Source organism: Neovison vison, chromosome 13 (genome assembly GCF_020171115.1).
Source record: "Neovison vison isolate M4711 chromosome 13, ASM_NN_V1, whole genome shotgun sequence".
NCBI lineage: Eukaryota > Metazoa > Chordata > Mammalia > Carnivora > Mustelidae > Neogale > Neogale vison.
In genome coordinates this window covers 134,781,764-134,807,866 of record NC_058103.1, presented here as the reverse complement: position 1 = coordinate 134,807,866, position 26,103 = coordinate 134,781,764, and the positions used below count along the sequence as shown (strand labels likewise).

General features: G+C 44.6%; 1 protein-coding gene across 1 annotated transcript in view; it reads right to left on the bottom strand.

The window, feature by feature from the left end:
- The window catches only part of ADAMTS17 (ADAM metallopeptidase with thrombospondin type 1 motif 17), a 271,748-nt gene that overhangs the window by 69,377 nt on the left and 176,268 nt on the right, over positions 1-26,103 (bottom strand). Inside the window, exons 13-14 of the mRNA XM_044230904.1 lie at positions 10,448-10,528; positions 1,441-1,598 (exon numbers count right to left, since the gene is read on the bottom strand). Coding sequence (XP_044086839.1) covers positions 1,441-1,598; positions 10,448-10,528 — 239 coding nt within the window. The remainder of the gene's footprint in view (positions 1-1,440; positions 1,599-10,447; positions 10,529-26,103) is intronic.

Below are 26,103 nucleotides of genomic sequence, written 5' to 3'. Positions count from 1 at the left end.
CCCCAGTTTGGGGACAACAGATGCCTCTGTAGAGGCAGAGGGGCACTCTTATTTCTAGATTTAAAATCCTGAACTAATCATATTTCAAGAGAGAAAAGTGATTAATGTTAAAGAGGGCTGGGACTTGGGCTGAGTTTATTTAGTTTCTGAGGCACAGTCTGAATGAATCTGGGCTGTACGTTTGCTTTCATGGGCAGACGATTCCCTCGTGGTTTGTGAAAGCTTTGGGCAAGAGAGGGAAATACACCCCGATCTTAGGGTTTGTTAGAGAAAAACAATTCACGAGCCAACAGGGGACATGGCTGCAGGGTCTTATCTTTTTTATCTTACGCTTCCTCTTGAACCCCTTTTAAATCAGGACAGGAGGATTTGTCCCAATGCCTTAGACTAGGATGGAATCTCATCACAGGGCAATGGCTTGCGGATGGGTCGTGGGGGGCTGGGGACGTGCGGAACCAACTCTGCAGTGGATTTAGTGGGCTGACTGTGGCAGACACAGGTTTCTGGATAGCTGAAGCCGGGCATGGAGACCAGTTCCCTTTGCTCTCTCATTGTGGGCTGGGGGGCAGGGCCGGCATGGGCATGCCTGTCGGGCCGCTGGGTGCTCGTGGGCAGAGCCAGTCTCCTCAGGAGATTGCCTGACCTTGAATGGCTGCAGGTTGCCAGAGATGACAAATTAACGGAGGGGGAAAAAAAAAAAAAAGAATTTCCAAGAATCTCCAAGAGGAGACTCCGGAAGCACAGAGGACAAAATGTGCTTTGGTTACAGACACACAAATGGTCACGGAACCCGTGCTTTGGAAAGAGACATGGAATCAATAATTATGAGCTATTAGAAGTCATGTGCATGGGGTCCCCCTGCCCTGAGACAACGGGCAAGACAAGGTGGCCCCAACCTGGCCTGACTGCCAGGTTCCATGACACCACCCAGGGGCCGATCTTCCTGTGGAACCTGGTTCTCCCTCTCCTGATGCCCAAATGCCTGGGGCAGAGCCGAGTCTGGAAAATCTGAGTGATGCTGGTTTGGAAATGGAGTCAAACAGTTCATTTCCAAAAGGTAGTTTCCAGTGTGGATACACAAACTGTGGGGCGGACCTGTGCCATCTGATATAAAAGCAGAGACTCTGAGTGGGGCCAAGTCTCTCCCTGGCTGTCACATGGCCAAGTATTTCCTTCCTGGAGGCTGTTCCTTTTGAAAAAGAAGGCAGCTCTGCCAGTGAAGAGTCAGGGTAGAGTCTGGGCAGGAGAAAATTCTCAGGCATGTGGCGAAAGGGATGAGATAAGAGAAGACCAGGAGAGAGGGAGGCTCGAGCAGCAGGTGGCAGGAAACCCACCAGGAGCCAGGCGAGCGCCTCTCCTCGGCACCCCCAGGGAGGAAGGGAACTGGCAGACCCCTTGGAGCCTCGGGCTCAGGGCAAAGGCAAGAGCACAGCAAGTTACCATCAGATGCAGTGGGATCTTGGTTGGTCCCTTGGCCGAAATCTTCTCCCACAGACCCCTTCTAACGTAGCGCACGGTTGTGCCCGCAATCTGGTACTCTCCGGGGAGCTCTATCTTCCAATCGCTGTTGATGGATCTCTTATTGGTATCTTTCAGAGCTAGGAAGAAAAGAAAACATCATGGGATCAAGGAGCGTCAGTTGGCCTTTTCAGGGGAATCTGGGTGTCCTGAAGGGTAGGTTGGAGATCTTCCTCTCTGCCTCTACAGGATATAAGAGGGGGTCTGCAGTGATAGAAGGTGGGCTTTCTGGATGCTGAGAACAGAAGTCTCGCTCACAGAGGGCAAACAGCTCAAGATTTGCAGGACCCTGTGCGACAGAACGCCAGAGGATGGAGACAAGCACAGCCCAACCACATTTTACTAAACTTCAAGGGTAGAGGGTCTTCTGCCTGATGGATGAATTCTATTTTAATGTGTCCAAGGCCACAGAGATGGGTTTGCTGCTTCAGCAAAATTCGTCAATTCATTTAACCGTTACCTACCTGGGGCTTTTGACAGCCTGATCCAGCTTTTCTTAAGGACTTGAGAGCCCGACAGTCATAAAGTGGGGGCTCTTCCAAGAAATGGTCTATTAAATGGTAGAGTTAGGGAACCTGAGCTGACCACATATGGGACAGTAGGGTTCGGATGATGCCTCGAGGGTAGGGCTCCATGGTACTCGGGTTCACACTCTGCTGGCTCACCCCTCCACTGGGTAGAGAATGTGTTAGAAGAAACAAAATCAACACTTTGCTGGTTGGCCAGAGTAAAAAATCTGGTTTTCCACACAAGATATATATTGATTATCTGAGTGCAGACAGTGACTTTCTTATGTCCCCTTGCCTAGGTTTGGAGTCATGTTGTTCTCACGACTAGAACATTCTGCAGTGAAATTCTGTTTTACTGTTGCTGTTGTTGTTGGTTTTGGTTTCATTTTGTTATTTAAGAATGACAAGAACTAAAATGTACTCTGGCATTTGGGAGAAGGTCACAAACGACAGCAGGTTGAGAACAAGTCTTCCGTCACCCAAACGATGAAACTCCCAGGACATCCTGGGTGCTCCCCGTCCCTCTCTTCCCAAGTGTAGCTGGACACCCCCACCCTACTCCCTGCCCATGCCCCAGATGCTTCCAATCGCTCTGAGATACTGCTTCGTCCACAATCAGTGAAATCAGTTCCACCCCTTCCCTCTTCTCTGCTTCCCAAGGCGAGAAATAAAACACCCACATTTAATACCGGTTTTGGATGATGAGAGCTGAAAACAAAAAGGGGTTTCTGTTAGTCCTCAATTCATGAGCCCCAAGGCTGAGTCAGGACCTTGTTGGACCTGGTCCTGGTCAGGCCACCAGCATCTGGGGGATGCTGGGCCTCTGCTTCCCTGTCTCTAGGATACGATGGTTCCCCTGCTTGCTCTCACCCTGCCAGACTGTCCTGGCGTGCATGGAGGAGATGCATGGTCACGACTCCTCGCTTCTAGGAACTGCCAAGAGAAACTAGGAAAGAAGCAGGAAGAGTTGCTTTCCAGTAGAGCGACTTCCAGTCAGGATTTCATACCCAGGGTGGTTGTGTAGAGTGAGCGGTTGAGGGTTACAGGACTCCAGGGAAAGCTTAGAAAAGAGAAGGCTCTACCTCTTGGAATTGAACATTTCCCTTCAAGAAATTCTACCTGCTACTGAAATTTCCTGGCTACAAGAGAGAAGGGGAAATGTAAGAGTACACACAATCTCTGCTCCTTTATCCCTTCCTCAGCCAAAACCTACCAGCCACCTTCGAGAGGCACATTCTTAGATTTAGCCCCCACGCATACTTCTACCCATTTACTCTTCCCAACAACTCTCCGACGGAAAGCATTATTTCCCCCATGTCACAGATGAGGAAATAGGGGCATGGAGAGGTTAAGTTACCTGCCTAAAGTCACACAGCTACAAAGACTGGACAACCTGAACCTAAACATACCGAGCTCAGCACTCTTACTACTCTGGCATTATTCTTTAGGTTACAGCCTCCATCTAGAGTTTTGCGACAAATACAAAAATATGCAAGTGTCATACTTGTTTTTGGAGAGAACACATTCCAGGCTCCAAATGCCGCAGGGTCTCGCATTCCATATACCCTTTTTGTAACGAAACTCAGAGACTGTTCTTTCTACTTCTCTGTAGGCTTGGAGAATTGTTTCTTGCACACACACACGTAAATTTGGTTTCAGAAATCAGTGCAGGCTGGTAGGGAGTGGCAGATGAACACAGTGAGGGGCCAGGGTCCTTGAGGAACGGTCCCAGAGACAACAAGTTGGGGAAGCACAGGGAGTGGCAGACACATGCCTCCCCTCTCCACAACCCCGCCAACACCACCAGTCAGGGCCTCCTCACTGGGTGTTGAGGACAAAGCTCTTGCCCTCGGGGAACTCCACATTTGGAAGGGAGACAGGTGAGAAAACAGATAAACACGGTAGAGTTTCATAGGCTCTGTGGCAGAGGGGAGTTCAGGGTCTGCATCAGTGTGGGGGGACAGGGACAGGGACATACGGGGAAGACTTTCTGGAAGAAAAGCAGGGAGGAGGGTGGCCTGGGAGTGCCTGGCAGTCATGGACTGTGGATCTTGACCTGGCGGCCATGAGAGCTCTTCCTGTGAACACCGCTCTGTGTGGAGAAGCAAGTGGGAGTTGAAGCAATTTTTTCCCCTAGAAGTCTGGCTGGGAAGGGGAGGCAAGATGAAGAGTGGCTCTAAAGGATGGAGAAGGGAAGAAAAGTCTCATTGTTCCTATTATCGGGGTGAGAGACGCAAGCATGTTGAGACCCTCCTCCCCCACCCAGAACTTGGAGTTAGAGAGATGGGCAGTTTCTTTAGTTTCTTTATATGTGGACCACTACGATGCTTGATTCACCCCATAGAACCTATTTCCAACACTCTGGAGGGGCAGCTCTCCTTGCCACTGGCCACCCACATGCACCAGCTGACTCCCTGACTCAGTGCCTGGGCTGGGGCCTTGGGCTTAAGAGTTGCGGCCCTGGCCTTGTTCTCCTGTTATGGCTGCTGAGAATGGTGTGCTGGCTGTCTCTATCTCCAAGTAACAACAGCCCAGAGTTTCCTTTGGGGGTATGTTTATCCTCTATCTGACTCCAAACTCATCCCCATTCCAGGCATGGGGCCATCCCCCAACCCTGGACTGTGAGTTCTAAGGCTTCCATTCACGTTGGGAAGAAGCAACTTTCTATAGGATTGCCCGGAGACTTAAAGTAAATCTGGATTACCAGCACCTGGGAAGAGGCACCCAGATTAAAGTCAACTGAGAGGACAGCGGTGCCAGCGTAGAGAGGGACACAGTTTCCCATGACATCATTTTAAGCCCCTGGATCCAGCAGTACCTGAAGCTGATACCAACTGAGAACAGTTTGGCTCTCACATGTGTCTTTTTAAGGTTTGTTTTTGTTTTTTAAAATACCAACCATGTGATAGGGGTAGGGCAGGTTGGGAAAGAAGATTACTAGTATGGACTCCTAGAAACCACTCTAGGATCCTTAGCAGCATAAGTGTCATACCCCAAGATGTAGAAGGCTATCTAGGCCTTAAACTGTCTCCTGGGCTTCTGCTCCTGTCCGGCACTAATGCCTAGGATGAGGTGGCTCCTTCTTACTCGACCTTGTCTGTGCATCTCCTAGGCCCTTTGTGTAATGCACTTTCAAGTGACACTGAAAGCTACCCTACCTCCATGCCAGAAGTCAAACATCTGGAGGGTTAAGACTGGGAAGGACTAGCCAAAGTGCAGGAGGGGCACCCGGAGACGATTCTCAAACCACCCGCAGAAGCAGCATGTAGAAGTGTGCGGGCCAGCCTGAGGAGCCCTGCTTCTGTCGGCAGAGGCACTGGCTGTGGCTGATCCAGTGGCCAGATGGACTGCCGGCTGGGACTCGGGACATGTCAGCCTGTGATCGCCAGAGCAGGGATGTACCTGTCAGTAGCGGGAAGGGTTGAGACGGGCAGGTGGAGGAGACACTGCACGAGGTGGTCTGCAGGGTGGGTCTGGGGCGGCCTGGGAGGAGTAGGTCAAGGAAGAGGAGGAGGCGATGTGAGAGTGGCAGGCTGTGGCTGGCCAGCTAGGACAGAACAAGGTCAGTGCTGAATGGGGGGAGAACGCGTCAGACGGTGCAGCACTGCTACCCAGCTCACTGGGGAAAGCAGCCTAGATTTACAGGGTCTGTAAATGCAACCCCCCCAAGCAGGGCAGATTTCAAGCAGTCTGTGTGACCGTGGTGAATGCAGAGCTCCTCCAAGTCACACGTGGCTGCTGTGGTGCCCCCCCTCCCCCATGAGTTCACAAAGCTCCTGGCTTTGCTTTGAAGGGGCTGGGCTGGAGCTGCTGACTCTACCACAGCTCTGGGGGTGTGGGCGGGTCCACAGGGCCCTAGAAAGAATCAACTCTGAGTATGGCCACCTTCATGACAGCTTCTAGGCACTGCAATCACGACTTTCAGTCGTCTCTACACCCAGCATGGGGCTTGAACTCACAATCCTGAGATCAAGAGTTGCATGCTCTACTGAGCCAGCCGGGTGCCTCCAACGTGGCTTTATGATAGCCACTTGGCACCCCTTCCTCAGGACAATTCGGTGATGCTGTCAGTCCTTGATGAATTTTACAACGGGAGGGAAAGCACAGGGTTCAACATCGGGGCTCAGCAATTCCGAGAAGCAAGGTGATCGCTTCTAACCTATTGACTTGGTAAGGAATCTAGTCAGCAACAGTCACAAAATTGCAAGGTGCTGGGGTCCACTGGTGACACCGGGACTTCCTGCTAAGATGGGAATTTAGCACCTGCAAGTCCTTCAGAAGGGTGGGACAGCAGCCTCAGAGAATCTGTGAACATCAAAATCGTTATTAATAGCAAATACACAGGTATGGTGTGGAGTCTGATGGGAAACCTATGTCGTGGGGCTGGGTCAGCTCCAGCCAGTGGGAACACTGATCATCCCCTAGCTCACTGGCATTGGGGTGTTTGAGAGCCGGTGGGGTGGGAGCGCCCAGGCCCCTTGCAGGAGTGCTTTCCAAGGCCTTGGACATAATGCTGCATTCGTTTTCTGAAAGAAGGCCCCAGAGTTAAGTTTCGGGCCCTACAAGTTCCCGTCCTTCTCATTCCTGTGGCATCAAGGGTCTAGCCAAGCCCCCCTGTGTCTGTAAGCAGGTTGAGGTTAGCCTGCATTGAAATTAAGAGTTTTAGGTCCAGAAGTTCAAACAGGGGCTATTAAAAGGATTACACATGCTTTGATTTGACAGGCAAATAATAAAGTGATGAACAAAGGGAAAGATTCAGCGACTTGATTTGATCTGTGTTGTCTGAAGTTTGGATTTGCAGGGGAGGAAAATTTTTTGCTTTGCTGGTTCTGTCTGGGTCAGAGGCTGGATGTTTTAAGCCACCATCCAAAATAGAGCAGTGCTTGCTTCCATGTATTTGGGTTAGAAGCCATGAGGATCCTCTCAGCAGCTGGAGAGACTTTTGGAGCGATGAAGATGGGCACAAACAGGCTCTCTCTTGCTACTGTGGCAGAACAAAACCATTCCATTAAGGAAAGGCCCATAATATGAGGTGTGATGGCAAATGTCCATTTCTCTCCTGGGGCCCTCTTTCTCCCTGTGGACAACTACACATTGTCCTTGGACATCTAGGCACTATGGGAAAAGATCCTGAGCCATTTTGGAGAGCTGGGGGTGGGGGAGAGTGGAACAGCTCCTTACAGCTGCTGGAGGTGCATTAGAGAGGTCCGACCCCATCCGCAGGCCCTCCTCTTGTGAGGAGTTGTGCAGAAGTTGGGCTTCTTTCTGTCTTTCTCCCTCTTGGATTCCACTGGAAGACTTGACCCACAGTCAACCTACTTCTAATCCTGGCATCCCGTCAGTTCCTTGTATTTCCACTTGGAGCTCTGCCAGCTCTGTTCTCAGCTGTGGACACAAACTGCAGAGGCATTTCCTGTGCCAGGTGCCTTGCTGCAGAGAGCCAGGCAGCGTGGGCTGAAGGTAGGTGGGGTGAAATTCTGCAGGAACGGCTCCCGGCAAATGTGAGAGAGTAATTCAGAGTTACATTGGGTTGGCTTCCAAAGCACCCAGCCCCGAGTGGAAACAGGGCTTGTTTGAATTAATTTTAGAAACATCAGGCGCGTGGACCACCTTCAGATTTGCCTGCACCCCCACACCCAGCCCTGGACTCCTAGGATTTAAAAACACAGGAATAAGATAAGAAGACCAAAGTTGGCTCTAAGCTCCCTTGGAGGTCCAGCGCTTCTGGGGATGTTGTTCTGAGACATGGAACCCATCTCCTTGGGATGGAGGTTTGCCACCTCAAGGTCCACACAAAGAAGGAAAAGCAATGTGCGAGTGTAACACGTGTTCTCTGGGTAAAGATGCCCCCTCCCCTGCCCCCGCTGATATCTGGTGATGACCAGACACATCAGGGCGACTCGAGGAGGCTTGTAAATGGCCACAGCCCCAGAGGATATGACGAGTATACACAGGCTCCTGAATGAACCCTTGGAGCCTCCGTCTTGTCCTCAGTGAAAGAGGCAAAGCAATAATTTTCCCATGCTTTTGGGGCAGTGAGGAATCAGGTCTGCAGAACAGGGCTGGGCTCAAGGCCTGGGAACCCCAAACACTGATGTTCATGTCATCCCCACACATGGCCTGCTGATTCCAGGAGCTGAGAGGAACCAACCGGAGAGCTAGTCCCCACCACTGGCAGCACTCACTAGTTAGATGGCCCTAACACAGGCTCCGGGGAGAAGTTCATTTTTACTAAGCTGAGCAATCTAAAGGATTCTGACACCCTTCTGTCCTTCTTGTCTTGTTGCAGGGAAGTACAGATAACTTTCCTACTTTTGAGGGATATCTGGGGCTGGGTCAGAGGCCAGAATGGTGCTGGGAAGTCTCAGAAGCCAGGACCAGAAGCTGAGGGACTCGATTGCTGCTGCTTTGATGGAAGAACCACGCCACTGACCGTGGAATGGGGCTTGCTCCTGGGATACTGAGATCAAGTCAAAGGCAATGTCTGCCATCCTCCAACGCCTGATGCCCCCCAAGGGGCAGAAATTCTTCCAGGTAGGTGAGGGCTGATGTACCAGCTGGAAAGGGTGCCACTAGGCGATTGGGCTTCCAAAGCAAATGCTGGTGAGGAGGGGATGGGCTCTTTGGGAATTTAGTAAAAAGGGCCACGGCTCTGCAGGAACTGCCAAGAGCAGCACAAGGCTACCTTAAAAGTGTGCATAAGCATCGTTCTATCTGCAGGGACAGCTGGGGCAACTGCAGAGAAGGGTGCCAGGCTAGACTGGGAAAGTGGCCATGCTTGGAGGGTCGCAAAGTCACAGGGGCTGATGAGACCCATGTGGGTGTCACCCTAAGGGACGGTAAGGTCCTACCCTGGAAGCAGGAGCAGCAGTGGCCTCAAGGAGGTAGGGCAAATGGCAGAAGTCAAAGCTGCAGAAGAGGGGACAGGGTTGCCTGGGACACAGTAGGGACCCCAGGAGGTTGCTGGCTGGTGAGCCCTGGTGTGGGCACTCAGGAACAAGAGCTCCTGGCCCCACTCCTGCCTCTCTCCAAGGCATGTGCGTGAGGATTAACTCGGTTTTTGCAAGCAGTTCTTATAGGATGGTGGTCTTCATTTTAAACTTGCCTACTATAGGTTTGTTTTATGTCTGTCTAATCAGACTTTCTTTTTTAAAAGAGATTTTATTTGAGAGAGGAAGAAGGAGCACCTGTGGGCATGAGCAAGGGGAGGAAGAGAGGGGGAGGGAGAAGCAGACTCCCCCCTGAGCAGGGAGCCCGATGTGGGACTTGATCCCAGGACCCTGGGATCATTACCTGAGCGCAAGGCAGACACTTAACTAATAGCTACCCAGGCACCCCAGACTTTCAGTTTCTCAGGTAGGGACTATTTCGAAGAAAGACTTAGAGCCTTCTGTATCTACAAAGGCAGGAACATGGACCAAGATGTAATTTTTTTTTTTTAAGTCAGTGATAAAAGTTGAAATGAAAGAATTTCATGAATAACTTTGTTTCAGCTAAAACAACTTAATTCTTAAGTTTGAAATCAGAGAGAAAGAGAGAGAGAGAGAGAGATCATATCTTGTATATTCTTGTCAATCTCAAATAGAACCTTGCAACACAGACTGAGGAGATAGTAAAAAAAGGAAGCCCAGGAGAAGGATACCTGGGTAAGAGATCAGCCACCTCCAGTCTGAAATCCAACCCAAGACAGAAATACAGGAGGAAGGCTGAGCATCTCTTTTGTTCCCCTAACAGCATAAAGAACACGAAGTACTCAACACACAAGTACTCAAGTACCAGGCAGATATTTGCAAGGACCAATGGAAAGGCTGGCTGTTAAGCTTAGGATACACCAAGAGAGGCTTCAATGCCTAAGAAGGGGTTCAACTGAACAATTCTTAGGGCTTGAAGTATGGTTCTGCTGAAGGCAGTGAAGACCAACCTGGAATGGAACCCCATCTTTTGACAGAAAGACACAGGCATTTGTGCCTGAAGTCAATAGAGTTGGCCAGAAGGAATTTGGGGTACACAGAACTTAGTGAAAACCAGTGTTTTTTTGTGGTTCCATTAGCTCTAGGACTATAACTCTTTTTTCCCAGCTATGAAACCATCCCCAGAGCTATCAGTAGCCGGGCAATGTGCCCATGCTATGCAGGCAAAGGCTGCTCTGGATTCTTCTGGGGTGATTTTGGGGGACTTTCACAATCCCAATTCCTTGTTTCCTTCCTACTGATCCCCTCTCCCCTGCCCCATCCTCTTGGGGATGGCTGTACTTTAGCCAACTGGGATGGCATCATGTGGTCCACTGTGATTATTTCTATCATTAGACCTTGGATATGAATGTAACACCCACAGCCTGGGAGAATGATGGTGGACCACGTAATCAGCCTGATGACCCAAATCTCAGAACATAAATCATGAGTTAGATTCTTTTTTTTTACCCAGAAAACTGTGGGCGGGTTTATCCTCCACCACGCGAATCCTCCGGGCTCCTGCTGGAATGATGGTAGCTTCGATATAACCTGTGGTGGCAGATAACAGGAAGGTGAAGCACACCTCCACCCCCCATCAGAGGTGCATGTAGAACCGCCCCCCCAATCCACCTGACCCTCCCCGCCCCCACCCTTATGGTGATTTCAGAGCCTGCTGCTGGTCCAGCTCTAAAAAATCAAGTCAACTAACACGGAGCATTCTTCTATGGCCAGAACCTCTGGGCTGCCCAAATTCCAGAAAGAACCATTTGTGTGTATGGAGAGTTGAACTGCGTCTTCCCCCACCCACCCCCATTCTTATGTTGAAGTCCTAATCCCCACTACCTCACCGTGTCACCTGATTTGGAAAATGGGTCTTTGCAGGTGTGATTCCTTAAGATGAGATCCTGCTGGAATAGAATGGGCACTGCATCTTCTACAAAGGGGGAGTTCAGATGCAGACAGGTATACAGAACTCCATAGGAAGCAGGAAGCGGAGATCAGGGCGATGCTTCTAGGGGGCGCCTGGGTGGCTTGTTGTTAAGCCTCTGCCTTCAGCTCAGGTCACAATCCCAGGGTCCTGGGATCAAGCCCTGCATTAGGCTCCCTGCTCAAGATGCTTCTATAAGCAAAGCAACACCCAAGACACCCAGCAAGCCACCAGAGGCTAGGGGAGATGCATGAAGCAGATTCTTCCTTCCAGCATTCCAAAGGAAGCAACCCTGCCCACACCTTGATCTTGGCCTTGTAGCTCCCCGAGCCATGGGACAGCAACAGTCTATTGTTTATGCCAGTCAGTTTGCGGTACTTGGGGACCGTGGTACTTAGTGACGGGGCCCTAGCCGACTGAGACAGCCTGGAATCCTGCAGGAACAGCCCCTCCCTGGAGCACAGAGGCAGCCTGCCCCTGGCCACTCTATCTACTGGAGGTTCCTTGGGCTTTACTGTACTCTGAGCTGTCCCCCAATTCATGGAATGATAGCAGAAGCTAAGCTCCTTGCCCAGTGGCAACACCACTCCTTAACACACTGTTGGCCATTTCCTGCTTCCGCTGACCTCTGGGCATCTCTGCAACTCTCCCAGTGCAGTCTTTTGTCTGTCTTCTTGAGTATTTCCAACTATAGTTTTCCAACTAAAACGGGCCTTCCCCTGCCCATCCTCTGACCCCATATGTGCCCAGACAGTGGGGGATAATGAAGATTCAAGGAGGGTAGGGCGGAGGCTGCCGGGCAGGAGGTCAGGCCCTGGCTGCTGCCTGGTTAACTGGGTCACTAAATGAGCCCAGCCCTATGGTGTGATTTTGAAATACAGGCTGGTGATCATTTTGTTTTGATTTTCATCTGGGTTTTAGACAAGGATTATATGTGTTTGCTTCAGCAATTTAGATGAGGATCCCAAATTAGATTATGAAACCTTCCCCTGTGGTTCCTAAATGTGATCATCAGAGTCAGCAGGGGAGCATTAAAAAGGAGAGATTTCAAGCCCAACTACATAGAGATTACGGTAATATCTATTTTTGAGAGTTTGGTTTATTTCCTCATTTTCTCACAGTAAAACTAGCCTTATTTTTACTATAAAAATAGTTCATGATAATTCAAACCACAGAAGGGGGGAAAAAAAAAACCCCAGAATGAACACATTGCACTACAGAAATTACCCCCTAAAAAAGTAAAATTTTGGTGACTAGCCTTTTCGGCATCTATTAATGCATATAAAAATACATACATCATTTTACATGAATAGGATATTGTATAGAGTTTTAAAAGATCAGGGACTACTTTAAAATAGAGTTTTGCTAGGCAGTATGTGCCCAAGGTACAAAATTCAAGTTACAAAAGATTATAGTAAAAAGGATGTGTCTCTCATAAGATATATCCTATACTTAGCTACCTTTCTAACACTTTTATTATTTATAATGTGTTTATTTTGGCCGGGTTCCTATAAAGCTAATCGAAACATCTGCTCCTATGATGGTTTTGTTTCTTCCGTTCTAATCGTTACGGCTTTAATTTCTTCTCCTTCACCATTGTTGTGGGAACTTACAAAACCATGTTGTGTGCAACAATAGACTGTGGCATCCTTGCCTTATGCATGATGTTCCCAAGAATGCCTCCAAAGTTTTCCCACTGAAAATGATGTCTGTTGTGTTAAGGTGACTGATATAAAATATCAGGTTAAGGAAGTTCCCATTCATCCTAGTTAAGAGCTTTTGTTATGAAGAGATATTGAAGCTTTTGTTATGAAAAGATATTGAAGCTTTGCTGAAATCGTCATATTTTTTTTTCCCAAACAATCTGAAGACCTCAGGACATTTGAACTGTAATCACACTGCTCATGGCTAACATGGGGGGTGGGTCAGTATCTTACTTTGTCTTTCCTTCACCAATACATTTTAGCTAACTGTTATTTCTTTTTTATTCTGATATTTTTCTGTTAACCTTTAATTGTATTTACATTTCTATTATATGGTTTGTCAGCTGGTAAGTGAAGTATTTTAATCCCCGGATAGTAAAAGATGAGGAAATCAGCATAATTACTCTGGGCTTCACTTCCTTACATCTTACTTTCTACTTTTATTATATGAATCCTACACTGTATCTATTTTTAAGATTTATCTTTTGCTAAAATAATTCATGCATGTTTTTTAGTCTCAGTCCTAAAACTTAATTTAGTTTTCACTGTGTCCCTCTGCCAGTTTCTTCAATGAATTCTTACTTGCCTCAAGTTTGTGCTCTTTGAGATGGGCTTTGGGAATTACATTTTCTGAAATGCAATACAGTAAAAATTATCATTTGTTGTTCTTATACTTGAATGTCAGTTTGATGGGTATAAAATTCTTAGATCACACTTTCTTCCTCTAAGCCCACTATTATGAGTTGTTCCACTGAATGTCAGTGAGGAAAAGACTGAGGCCAATCTAATGTTTTTATTAGATTACCTAAACTCTAGACTGAATGCTTATGAGAGTCTTACCTTTAAAATCTGATAACTATTAGGCTAATCATAGTTTAGTAGAATTTTTTTCCTGGGATATGACACTATATTATTACCGTACTTAAATATCCATTTTTCTGATTTGTTTGGTTTTCTTTTTTGGGGACACCAAATTATGCCTGATTTTCTGCTATGGTGTTCATTTGATCTCTTACCCTTTGGATTCTTTGTTCATTTCCATTTTGCCCTGCTCATTTTTGTCAGTCTTGTCCTCTATGTTCCTTTTTGTATTCTCAGCAATATTACTATCCTTTGTTTCCATGTGGATTTGGTTTCTGTGATGGATTCATGTTCATCCTTGACATCTTTCCATAGCTCTACCAAATCACATTTCATCTCCCTCTGTTGCTTCACTATATCTTTGCTGAGTTCTTTTATCTTAGCTATGAGTTCTTGTTTTATTGAGGCTATTGTTTAACCAGTTTTTAGAATTTATGGCAGTAATATTTGGTCACAATTTTCACCTTCTCCCTGGCATTTTTTTTGCTGGTATTTGTTGTCTTTTTATCTCTTTCCTAGTGCAGTGATGGTTCCTGTTCTGATTTTCTTTCCAAATTACTAATTTTTAGTGATACAAATTCTAATTGTACCAGCTGCTTTTAGTAGGTTTGAGCAATAAGGAAGAACAGGAGAGTGTCATCGGCTAGCATGACTTTTAATTGTTAGGACACAGGCTTATGTGTATCAGTGAATTTATTTTTATTTTTGTAAAATTTTATGTATTTTAAATTTAAATATACATGTATGTTTTCTCCTAAGAATTTTATAATATAGGTAAATTTCAAGTCCTCTTAATCCCACTCCACTCCCTGTGAAAACTGCCACTATTTGTCTGATGTATATTCATTCATGTATTTTATTTATATACACATATCCATAGAAACTAAGAATATTTATATTTGTCCATGTTTTACATATGCATTAAGAGAAACATTATATTTAGTCATAGTGTACTATATTATACTTTTTGTAACATAACATATCTTGGGAGATCTATCCATGTGAGTGTGCGTAGGTCTACTTAATTTTTCATTTAAATTGTAGCTTACATAATTACTCACTTGCTGAGGTACACTTAAGTTGTTTCAAATCTTTTACTGTTAGAAACAATGCTATCTTATGTACGAATATGCACACAAAACTAACAAAATAGTAGCAACCTAACCCAGCAACATATAAAAAGGATTATATACCATGATCAAATAAGATTTATCTCAGGAATTCAAGGTTAGTTTTAGACACATAAAAACAAATCAATTTAATCTATATAAAAAAAACAAAAACCCCAAAATCATTTTAATAGGTTCAGGGAGAGTATTTGAAAAAATTTTATACCCTTTCATGATAAAAACACTCAACAAAGAATACAGAGAACTTCCTCCACCTGATAAACAGCACTTACAAAAAACCCACAGCTAACATCAGACTTAATGGTGAAATACTTTAATGATTTCCCCCTAAAATCAGGAAAAAGACAAGAATGTCCACTCCTGGTACTTCTATTTAGCATTGCACTGGAAGTCCTTTCCACATTGATCAGACAAGAAAGATTTTTAAATGGATCCAAATTAAAAAGGAAAAGTAAAAACCTCTCTATTTGCAGATGTCAAGATCTTACATATAGAAAAATGCTAAGGTATATATATTAAAATAGGTTCAGCAAGGTTGTAAGATATGAGGCTTGAGCCATTAGAGTTGAACAGTTCAAAATGAAATTAAGACAACCCTTTAAATGAAATAGCATCAAAGAATGGCAAAGAATACTTAGGGATAACCTTCACAAAAGATGTGCAAGATTTCTACACCAAAAACTATAAAATGTTACTGAAAGATATTAAAGAAGAGCTAAATAAATGGAAAGACACTCTATGTTCACTGACTGCAAGATTTAATGTTAAAGTGGGAATATTTTAGAAACTGATTTCCATATTCAATATGGTCTACATAAAAATTTCAGCTTTTTTTTTTGCCAAAAATGACAAGTTGATCCTGAAATTCATAAGGAAATGCAAGGGACCCAGAAAAGACAAAATAATATTTAAAAGGAATAAAACTGGAGAACTGACACTCATTTTAAAGTTTTCTATCCAGATATAATAATGAGGACAATGTGGTACTGGCATAAAGAAACATTTTTTAAAAAAGATTTTATGTATTTGAGAGAAAGAAAGAAGAAGCAGAAGGAGAGGGACAAGCAGACTCCATGCTAAGTGTGGAGCCTGATGCAAGAAGTCCACCTCATGACCCTGAGATCATGACCTAAGCTGAAATCAAGAGCTGGATGCTCAACCAACTGAGCTACTCACCAACCCCAGGAGAGACATATTTATTAATGGAATATAATTGAGAATCTATAAATAAATCCTTTATTGACTTTTTATTTTATTTTATTTTTTTAAGATTTTATTTATTTATTTGACAGAGAGAGATCACAGTAGGCAGAGAGGCAGGCAGAGAGAGGGGAAGGGAAGCAGGCCCCCTGCTGAGCAGAGAGCCCGATGTGGGACTCGATCCCAAGACCCTGAGATCATGACCTGAGCCGAAGGCAGCGGCTTAACCCACTGAGCCACCCAGGCACCCCTTTATTGACTTTTTAAAAGCAAAGTTGCTAAGAATATTAAGTGGAGAAACAATGGTCTTTTCAACAGTGTTGGCATAATTCAATATCCACATACAAAGAAATGAAGGTGGACTCCTATCTGAAGCCACACAAAAACCTCTCCTAAGATGGATCATAGGCCTAAATCTAAGTTATAACTATGAAACTCTCGAAGAAAACATAGGAGTTAGATTTTTATGACTTTGGATTAAGCAATGATTTCTTAGATATGACAGCAAAAGTACAAGCAACAAAAGGGAAAAAAAGTAGACTATATCAAAATGTAGAACTTTGTGCCTCCAAGGACACCACCAAGAAGGTGAAAAGCAAACTCAGACACTGGGAGAAAATATTTGCAAACCATTTTGATAAAGAAACTATCTAGGATATATAAAGAAACCTAATAATTCAATAATAGAGTGACAAATAATCCAATATAAAAATAGGCAAAAGATTTTTCTTCAAAGAAGATATATAAATGGCCAGCAGGCACATGGAAAGATGCTCAAAATCATTAGTCATTAGGGAAATGCAAATCAAAATCACAGCAGATATGACTTTATACCCACTAGGATGTCCATAACCAAAACAATAGACAAGATGTCCTACAAAGAATGTGGAGCAAATGGAACTCTCATTCATTATGATCAGGAATGTAATATGGCACAGGTACTTTGGAGAAGAGTTTGGCAGTTCCCCACAAAATTAAGCAGAATGACTGTATGACTGACCAGTTCCATTGCTAGGTACATAGCCAAGAAGAATGGAAAGACATGTCCATGCAAAAACTTACATGCAAATGTTCACATTAGCCTTATTCATAATAGGTAAACAAAGAAAAAAAAAGGAGGGGGAAACATCTCAAATATCCATCAACTGATGAATATATTTTTTAAAATGTGTAACCACACAATGGAATATTATTCAGCAATAAAAAGAATGAGGCGACTGACACATGCCACAATAGGGAGTAAGCCTGAAAATATTATGCTAAGTTAAAGAAGCCAGTCACAAAGGACCACATACTGCATGTGAAATTTATATGAAATGTTCAGAACAGAGAGAAAGACCTACAGAATGGTTGCTGAGGACTGGGTAGGAAGAGGATGAGCAATGACTGCTGAGTGTGGGACTTCTTCTTAGGATGATAGTGGTGATGGTTGCATAACTATGAACACATACTAAATGCCCACTGAACCGCACTTTTTAAAGGGCTGAATTTTACAGTATGTGGATTTTATTTCAATGAAGATGCTTAAAAAAAAAAGAAACGATACTTGCAATGAATCTCTTTGCACATCTATCATTGTGCATATATACCATGTCCTACCTGATCAACTGTGAGAATTGCTGGGTCAAAAACGCATGGGCTGTGGGGGGGACAAGATGGTGGGGTACTAGGAAGAGGCGTCTTTTCAGCTGGTACCCCAAAGTGAGCTGATTACCTACCAAAGAACTCCGATCACCCATGAAATCAGCCTGAGATCAGAATTATACACGTCTGGATCTCTACAGGGGCAGAAGACGCCAGTGAGCAGGTAAAGCAGAATGGGAACGGCGGACTGATATCGGAAGATAAACAAAAGGGGGAGGGAGCCACCAGTGGCGACCGGTGGGAAAGTAATACCCCAATACGAGCGAGAGTGCCCTGCGTCTGGGGACCAGCATTAACTTGGAGACTGGTTGAAAGCACTGCAAAAGAGCAAAGGATTGCGGGGGGAAATTGTGGGAATCGGGGCAGCTAGGGACAGGGGGTTAAGTCCCCGGTCCCAGACGGCCTCCCCGGCGCGGAGGCAGAGAAAGTGCGGCGGCGAAACCAGCTCCTGGTCCCTAAGCCGCCAGCGCGCCCCAGAGCGCGTGGGTTCCGGCTCCTGTGAGGGGATGGGAGCCACGCCGGTCTGCAGAACGTGTGCCAGCCCTACCACAAAGCTTGAGATGCGTGCGCACGTTCCCCGAGCTCTCCTGGGTTACTAAGGCCCGGGGGCGCTTCTTGACCTGCGCCATTGTTTCAAAGTCTAAGCCGCACGCGCGCGCGAAACTCTTCCCCGGACAGAGGCGCGCAAAAGCCCAGCCTGTGGCTTACGGACCAGCGCCCCATTCTCAGTGCCCCAGACGCGCGCCCGACCCACAGCCGCCTCTGAAAAGAGGTGCGCGCAAGCCGGGCACTCCCAGCCCGGGCCGGCAGCAAAATCTCAGTGTGCGATCGCTGCTTGGAACCTCTCTGGCGGTCAGGAGCTCCCAGACAGCCGCCACTGCCTTGGCTTTGGGGACGAGCAAAAGATCCTGCGCCCCCAGGGTCTGCAACTTGGAACCTGCACTGCCAGCGTCCAAGGGGGAATTTATTCAGCTTCTGCACCCAGACTGAGGCTTCTCTCTGAGACGGAGATCAGGAAGTGTTCCAGGGTGCACCTTGACTGCACCAGAGTTGATACATCCAGCTACATCTGTTCAGTCTTCTCTCACCAAAATGACTAGGAGGAGGAATGCCCAACAGAAGAAAAATACAGAGGATGGACCTTCTGCAACAGAGCTAACGGCTATCAACATAGACAATATGTCGGAAAGAGAATTCAGGCTAACAATTATCCAGGCAATAGCTAGGTTGGAGAAAGCCATGGATGACCAAACAGAACTGATTAGGGCTGAACTGAAAGCGACCAGACAGGATGTTCACAATGTTAGGGCGGAGCTTAAAGCTACCAGGGAGGAGGTCCACAATGCTCTCAATGAGTTCCAATCTAATCTAAACTCTCTCAAAGCTAGGGTAACTGAGATAGAAGACAGAATTAGTGATCTGGAAGACAAACAGATAGAGAGAAAGAATAAGGAGGAAGCCTGGAACAAACAGCTTAGATCCCACGAAAGCAGAATCAGGGAAATAAATGATGCCATGAAGCGTTCCAACGTCAGAATTATTGGAATTCCTGAAGGGGAGGAGAAAGAAAGAAATCTAGAAGATATCGTGGAACAAGTCCTTCATGAAAATTTTCTGAATCTCGCGAATGAAACCAGCGTTCATGTACTAGAGGCTGAATGGTCTCCACCCAAGATTATACACTCCAAAAAAAATCACAACACCTGATAGTCAAATTGAGAAATTATAATTGTAGGTATAATCTCCTGAAAGCCGCCAGGGCAAAGAGGCTCCTTACTTACAGAGGGAAACCCATCAGAATAACGTCAGACCTGTCCACAGAGACCTGGCAAGCCAGAAGAGGCTGGCCAAGATATATTCAGGACACTAAATGAGAAGAACATGCAGCCAAGAATACTTTATCCAGCAAGACTGACATTCAAAATGGATGGAGAGATAAAGAGTTTCCAAGACCAGCAAGGCTTAAAAGACTATGCAACCACCAAGCCGATACTGCAGGAAATATTAAGGGGGGGGTTCTATAAAAGAGGAAAAATCCCAAGAATAGCATTGAACAGAAATATAGAGACAGTCTACAGAAAGAAAGACTTCAAAGGTAACTCGATGTCAATAAAAACGTATCTATCAATAATCACTCTCAATGTGAATGGCCTAAATGCACCCATAAAACGGCACAGGGTTGCAGATTGGATAAAACGACAGGACCCATCCATATGCTGTCTACAAGAGACCCATTTTGAACCTAGAGATACACACAGACTGAAAGTGAAGGGGTGGAGAAGCATCTTTCATGCCAATGGGACTCAAAAGAAGGCTGGGGTAGCGATTCTCAGATAAATTAGACTTCAAACTAAAGACTGTAGTCAGAGATACAGAAGGACACTACATAATCCTTAAAGGGACTATCCACCAAGATGATCTAACAATTGTAAATATCTATGCTCCCAATATGGGAGCAGCCAATTACTTAAGAAAACTGTTAATCAAGATAAAGAGTCATATTGATATGAATACACTAATCGTAGGAGATCTTAACACGCCTCTTTCAGAATTAGACAGATCATCGAAGCAGAAACTCAATAAAGAAACAAGAGCATTGAATGACACATTGGACCAGATGGACCTCATAGATATATACAGAACATTCCACCCTAAAACAGCAGAATACTCATTCTTCTCAAGTGCACACGGAACCTTCTCCAGAATAGACCACATACTGGGTCACAAATCAGGACTCAGCCGATACCAAAAGACTGAGATTATTCCCTGCATATTCTCAGATCACAATGCTTTGAAACTGGAGCTCAATCACAAGGAAAAGTTCCGAAGGAACTCAAACACCTGGAAGCTAAAGACCACCTTGCTTAAGAATGCTTGGATCAACCAGGAGATCAAAGAAGAACTGAAACAATTCATGGAAACCAATGAGAATGAAGACACTTCGGTCCAAAACCTATGGGATACAGCAAAGGTGGTCCTAAGGGGAAAATATATAGCCATCCAAGCCTTGCTCAAAAAAATTGAAAAATCCAGAACACACCAGCTGTCTCTACACCTTAAAGAACTGGAGGATCAACAACAAATCAAACCAACTCCACACATAAGAAGGGAAATCATCAAGATTAGAGCTGAGATCAATGAGGGAGAAACCAGAGATATAGTAGAACGTATCAATGAAACTAGAAGCTGGTTTTTTGAAAGAATCAATAAGATCGATAAGCCACTGGCTACACTAATCCGAAAGAAAAGAGAGAAAGCCCAAATTCATAAAATTATGAATGAAAAGGGAGAGATCACAACTAACGCCAAGGAAGTAGAAACAATCATCATAAGTTATTATGAACAGTTAAATGCCAATAAGCTTAGCAACCTAGATGAAATGGATGCATTCCTGGAAAAATATAAACTACCAAAATTGAACCAGGAAGAAATCGACAACCTGAATAGACCAATATCTAATAACGAGATTGAAGCAGTGATCAAAAACCTCCCAAAAGACAAGAGCCCAGGACCTGACGGATTCCCTGGGGAATTCTACCAAACCTTCCAAGAAGAAATAACACCTATTCTCCTGAAGCTGTTTCAAAAAATTGAAGCAGAAGGAAAACTTCCAGACTCTTTCTATGAAGCCAGCATTACCCTGATCCCCAAACCAGGCAAGACCCTACCAAAAAGGAGAATTTCAGACCAATATCACTGATGAATATGGATGCTAAGATTCTCAACAAGATCCTAGCCAACAGGATCCAACAGCACATTAAAAAGATTATACACCATGATCAGGTGGGATTCATCCCTGGGCTACAAGGATGGTTCAACATTCGCAAATCAATCAATGTGATACAACAAATTAATAGGAGAAGAGAGAAGAACCACATGGTCCTCTCAATTGATGCAGAAATAGCATTTGACAAAATCCAACATCTGTTCCTGATTAAAACGCTTCAAAGTATAGGGATAGAGGGAACATTCCTGAACCTCATCAAATCTATCTATGAAAGACCCACAGCAAATATCATCCTCAATGGGAAAAAGCTTGCAGCCTTCCCATTGAGATCAGGAACAAGACAAGGATGCCCACTTTCACCACTCTTGTTCAACATAGTATTAGAAGTCCTAGCAACAGCAATCAGACAACAGAGAGAAATAAAAGGTATCCAAATTGGTAATGAAGAAGTCAAACTCTCTCTCTTCGCAGATGACATGATTCTTTATATGGAAAACCCAAAAGACTCCACCCCCAAACTACTAGAACTCATACAGCAATTCGGCAACGTGGCAGGATACAAAGTCAATGTGCAGAAATCAGTGGCTTTCTTATACACTAACAATGAAAATACAGAAAGGGAAATTAGAGAATCGATTCCATTTACTATAGCACCAAGAACCATAAGATACCTTGGAATAAACCTAACTAAAGTAAAGGATCTGTACTTGAGGAACTATAGAACACTCATGAAAGAAATTGAAGAAGACACAAAAAGATGGAAGACCATTCCATGCTCTTGGATCGGAAGAATAAACATTGTTAAAATGTCTATACTGCCTACAGCAATCTATACTTTTAAATGCCATTCCGATCAAAATTCCACCAGCATTCTTCAAAGAGCTGGAGCAAATAATCCTAAAATTTGTATGGAATCAGAAGAGACCCGAATCGCTAAGGAAATGTTGAAAAACAAAAATAAAGCTGGCGGCATCACCTTACCTGATTTCAAGCTTTATTACAAAGCTGTGATCACCAAGACAGCATGGTACTGGCATAAAAACAGACACATAGACCAGTGGAACAGAGTAGAGAGCCCTGATATGGACCCTCAACTCTATGGTCAATTAATCTTTGACAAAACAGGAAAAAATATACAGTGGAAAAAAGACAGTCTCTTCAATAAATGGTGCTGGGAAAACTGGACAGCTATATGTAGAAGAATGAAACTCGACCATTCTCTTACACCGTACACAAAGATCAACTCAAAATGGATAAAAGACCTCAACGTGAGACAGGAATCCATCAGAATCTTAGAGGAGAACATAGGCAGTAATCTCTTTGATATCAGCCACAGCAACTTCTTTCAAGATACGTCTCCAAAGGCAAAGGAAACAAAAGCGAAAATAAACTTCTGGGGCTTCATCAAAATCAAAAGCTTCTGCACAGCAAAGGAAACAGTCAAAAAAACAAAGAGGCAACCCACGGAATGGGAGAAGATATTTGCAAATGACAGTACAGACAAAAGGTTGATATCCAGGATCTATAATAACTCCTCAAACTCAACCCACACGAAACAGACAAACACATCAAAAAATGGGCAGAAGATATGAACAGACACTTCTCCAATCAAGACATACAAATGGCTATCAGACACATGAAAAAATGCTCATCATCATTAGCCCTCAGGGAGATTCAAATTAAAACCACATTGAGATATCACCTTACACCAGTTAGAATGGCCAAAATTAACAAAACAGGAAACAACATGTGTTGGAGAGGATGTGGAGAAAGGGGAACCCTCTTACACTGTTGGTGGGAATGCAAGTCGGTGCAGCCTCTTTGGAGAACAGTGTGGAGATTCCTCAAGAAATTAAAAATAAAGCTTCCCTACGACCCTGCAATTGCACTCCTGGGTATTTACCCCAAAGATACAGATGTCGTGAAAAGAAGGGCCATCTGTACCCCAATGTTTATAGCAGCAATGGCCACAGTCGCCAAACTATGGAAAGAACCAAGATGCCCTTCAACGGATGAATGGATAAGGAAGATGTGGTCCATATACACTATGGAGTATTATGCCTCCATCAGAAAGGATGAATACCCAACTTTTGTAGCAACATGGACGGGACTGGAAGAGATTATGCTGAGTGAAATAAGTCAAGCAGAGAGAGTCAATTATCATATGGTTTCACTTATTTGTGGAGCATAACCAATAGCATGGAGGACAAGGGGCGTTAGAGAGGAGTAGGGAATTTGGGTAAATTGGAAGGGGAGGTGAACCATGAGAGACTATGGACTCTGAAAAACAATCTGAGGGGTTTGAAGTGGCGGGGGGGTGGGAGGTTGGGGTACCAGGTGGTGGGTATTATAGAGGGCACGGCTTGCATGGAGCACTGGGTGTGGTAAAAAAATAATGAATACTGTTTTTCTGAAAATAAATAAATTGGGGAAAAAAAAACGCATGGGCTAAAATGTTACATGGATAGCTCAACTGCCCTCCATAATAGTTCGACTAGTATAGAAGTCAATCAACACTATATGAGGTTGTCTGTTCATTCATAGACTTCTAAATACTTGAAATTGCTGATCTTAGCATTTGCTAATCCAGAAGATGAAAAAAATAGAGATTTAATTTGCATTTCTCTGACAATCAGTTTGGTTTGGCCTCTTATTGCACATTGATTGACCATTTGCAGTTCCTTTTAAGTTAACTACCTTGCTGAGAAGCACTGCCCATTTTTCTACTTGCTTTTTATTTATCAGCAGGAATTTTAAAAGGATATCTTTGTATGTATTAACATATATTTAATGTATTTTAAACTTAAACTCTCTACTTACTAGACTTATCACAAACATTTTTTCTGTCTCTTGTTTTTGGTGCCCTTTATCATATGTTTTTAATTTGAAAGTCATACTTCTGAGATCTTTTTGTTTTCTGATGGTTTCTTCTCATTCTGTACTAGTTTTATGGATACCATTGCATCTCAAACCTTTTTAAGGATAGCTGGTAGAGATTTTGCAACTTTTATTACTTGAGTGATCTTGTTTTTCCCGTGGGTCATCTTTTCAGGTATCCTTGGTCTCTCCCATTTGTGTTGCAGACTCTTTCAGGAAGGATGCCACAAATGGGCTGTCTCTGTCAACCTGGGTGGGGTTTGCTGGCCATCAGGACTGGCTTTCAGTGGTGGGGAGGGGGGCAGGGAGCTGTTGTTGGGTGCTTGACAACCAAAATAGTGAAATGTTTGCTCCATGTGCCGTGGTGTGCTGCTGGCCACCAATTATCTCTAGGTCTCTCTCCAGAAGTGATAAGGATGCAGTTCCCTGCACTCTAAACTGTGTGACCATGTGACCTACTCTGATCCTTAAAATAAGTGTCAAAGTGATGTGTACATAGGAGCTTTAAAAGCATCAGGACATGATTTGCCATGTTCCTTTTTTTTCTGCCAAGGTGATATGGCAACATCTGAACAATAAAATCTGTCAGCCCAGGTCCATGAGTGGCTCAAACATGCAGACCCTCTTACCACCCACACTGGATATGCAACATGGGCAAGAAATAAACTTTTGTGTTAAGCCACTGAGATTTGGGGGAGGGGGTGTTATTGTGTCACCTGTTGCAGCAAATTCAAGTCTATTTATTCAGATTCATGTACATATGAGATGTCCTTGTTCCTATTAAACCTCTTAATAAGTTCCTTTTCTTTCCTTTTTTTTTTTTTAAAGTAGGTTCCCTGCCCAGTGTGGAGCCCAGTGTGGGGCTAGACCTCACAACTGAAGACCTGAACCAAGATCAAGAGTCAGACACTCAACCTACTGAGCCACCCAGGCACCCCTTAATAAGTTCCTTTTTATTCATTTTAAGGTCAGCGTTGGAAAAGAGGAAGCACTTGTTCAAGCTGCCATCTTAGAAAGTTTAGCAGCATCTGTCAGTCTTGACAACAAATGCCTGGGCATTGTTATAGATCCAGCTCCGGAAGTTTTATAAATTCCTGTTCTACCTGATGCTTAGGGAGACTCAGATGTAAACACAGTTCGGTCTGAGGGTTGTCTCACTTCATATGCCCTGATCCTGATTCCCAGGCAGGATGATTTTAACCAGCTGGGGTGTGGTCCTCCAGTGTGATTCCTTCCAGACACTTCCCAATGCCATGGGGAATGGCAACACTGGCTCAACTCAACAGCCGGCCCGTGGTCCCGGCACTACTCTGTCCTCACAGAGGGAGGCAAGGAGTTCTGATTAAAAACAGTTTCTGCTCTTACAAATGTTTTTCTACTTAAAACATCTGGCCACTAAACACCAAGCAAAACAAACAGAACAGAACAAAATAACAACAACAGAACACATCTTTTAGGATTATAGCAATGGTCTTTGAACCACAAATTTCTCTTAGAGAAGTTCATTCCTTCTGGGGGAGTTTGAAGAATTACTCGATCCTCAGCATACAAGACAGTGAAGTGCCAAAAACGGAGACAAAATTATTCAGAGTCAACGTGATGGAAACCTGTTAGGGGAGGAGTCTCCCATTTCAACCACAAAACGGACCTGGGAACAGGATCTGCTTGGGGAGCTGAATTGTTTTCAGAAAAAAAGCTGCTGTTATGGGGAATCTTCCTATTTTGTGACTAGTAAGCCTTAACGTCAGCATTACCAAGCTGCTAAAATTGGGGGTAATGGATGCATCCACCAAGATCCAGAGTCGCTCATTTTTCACATTCCACAGCAAGGTAGGCCATTTGCAACCAATGCACGGTCACCACACCTATGTTTAAACTTAATGTTGGCACAAGTAGTAACTCTGAAAAGATACCTGTCTTTTCTCCTCTTTCAACTACGCTGGGGGCAGAGCAGATGAGTAATAAAAAGCTTGGGGCAGATGTAATATCACGTGAGGCTCATCCTCAGGTGACCACCAAGTAATAGGGCAGGGGAGTCACTGCCACGAGTGGGT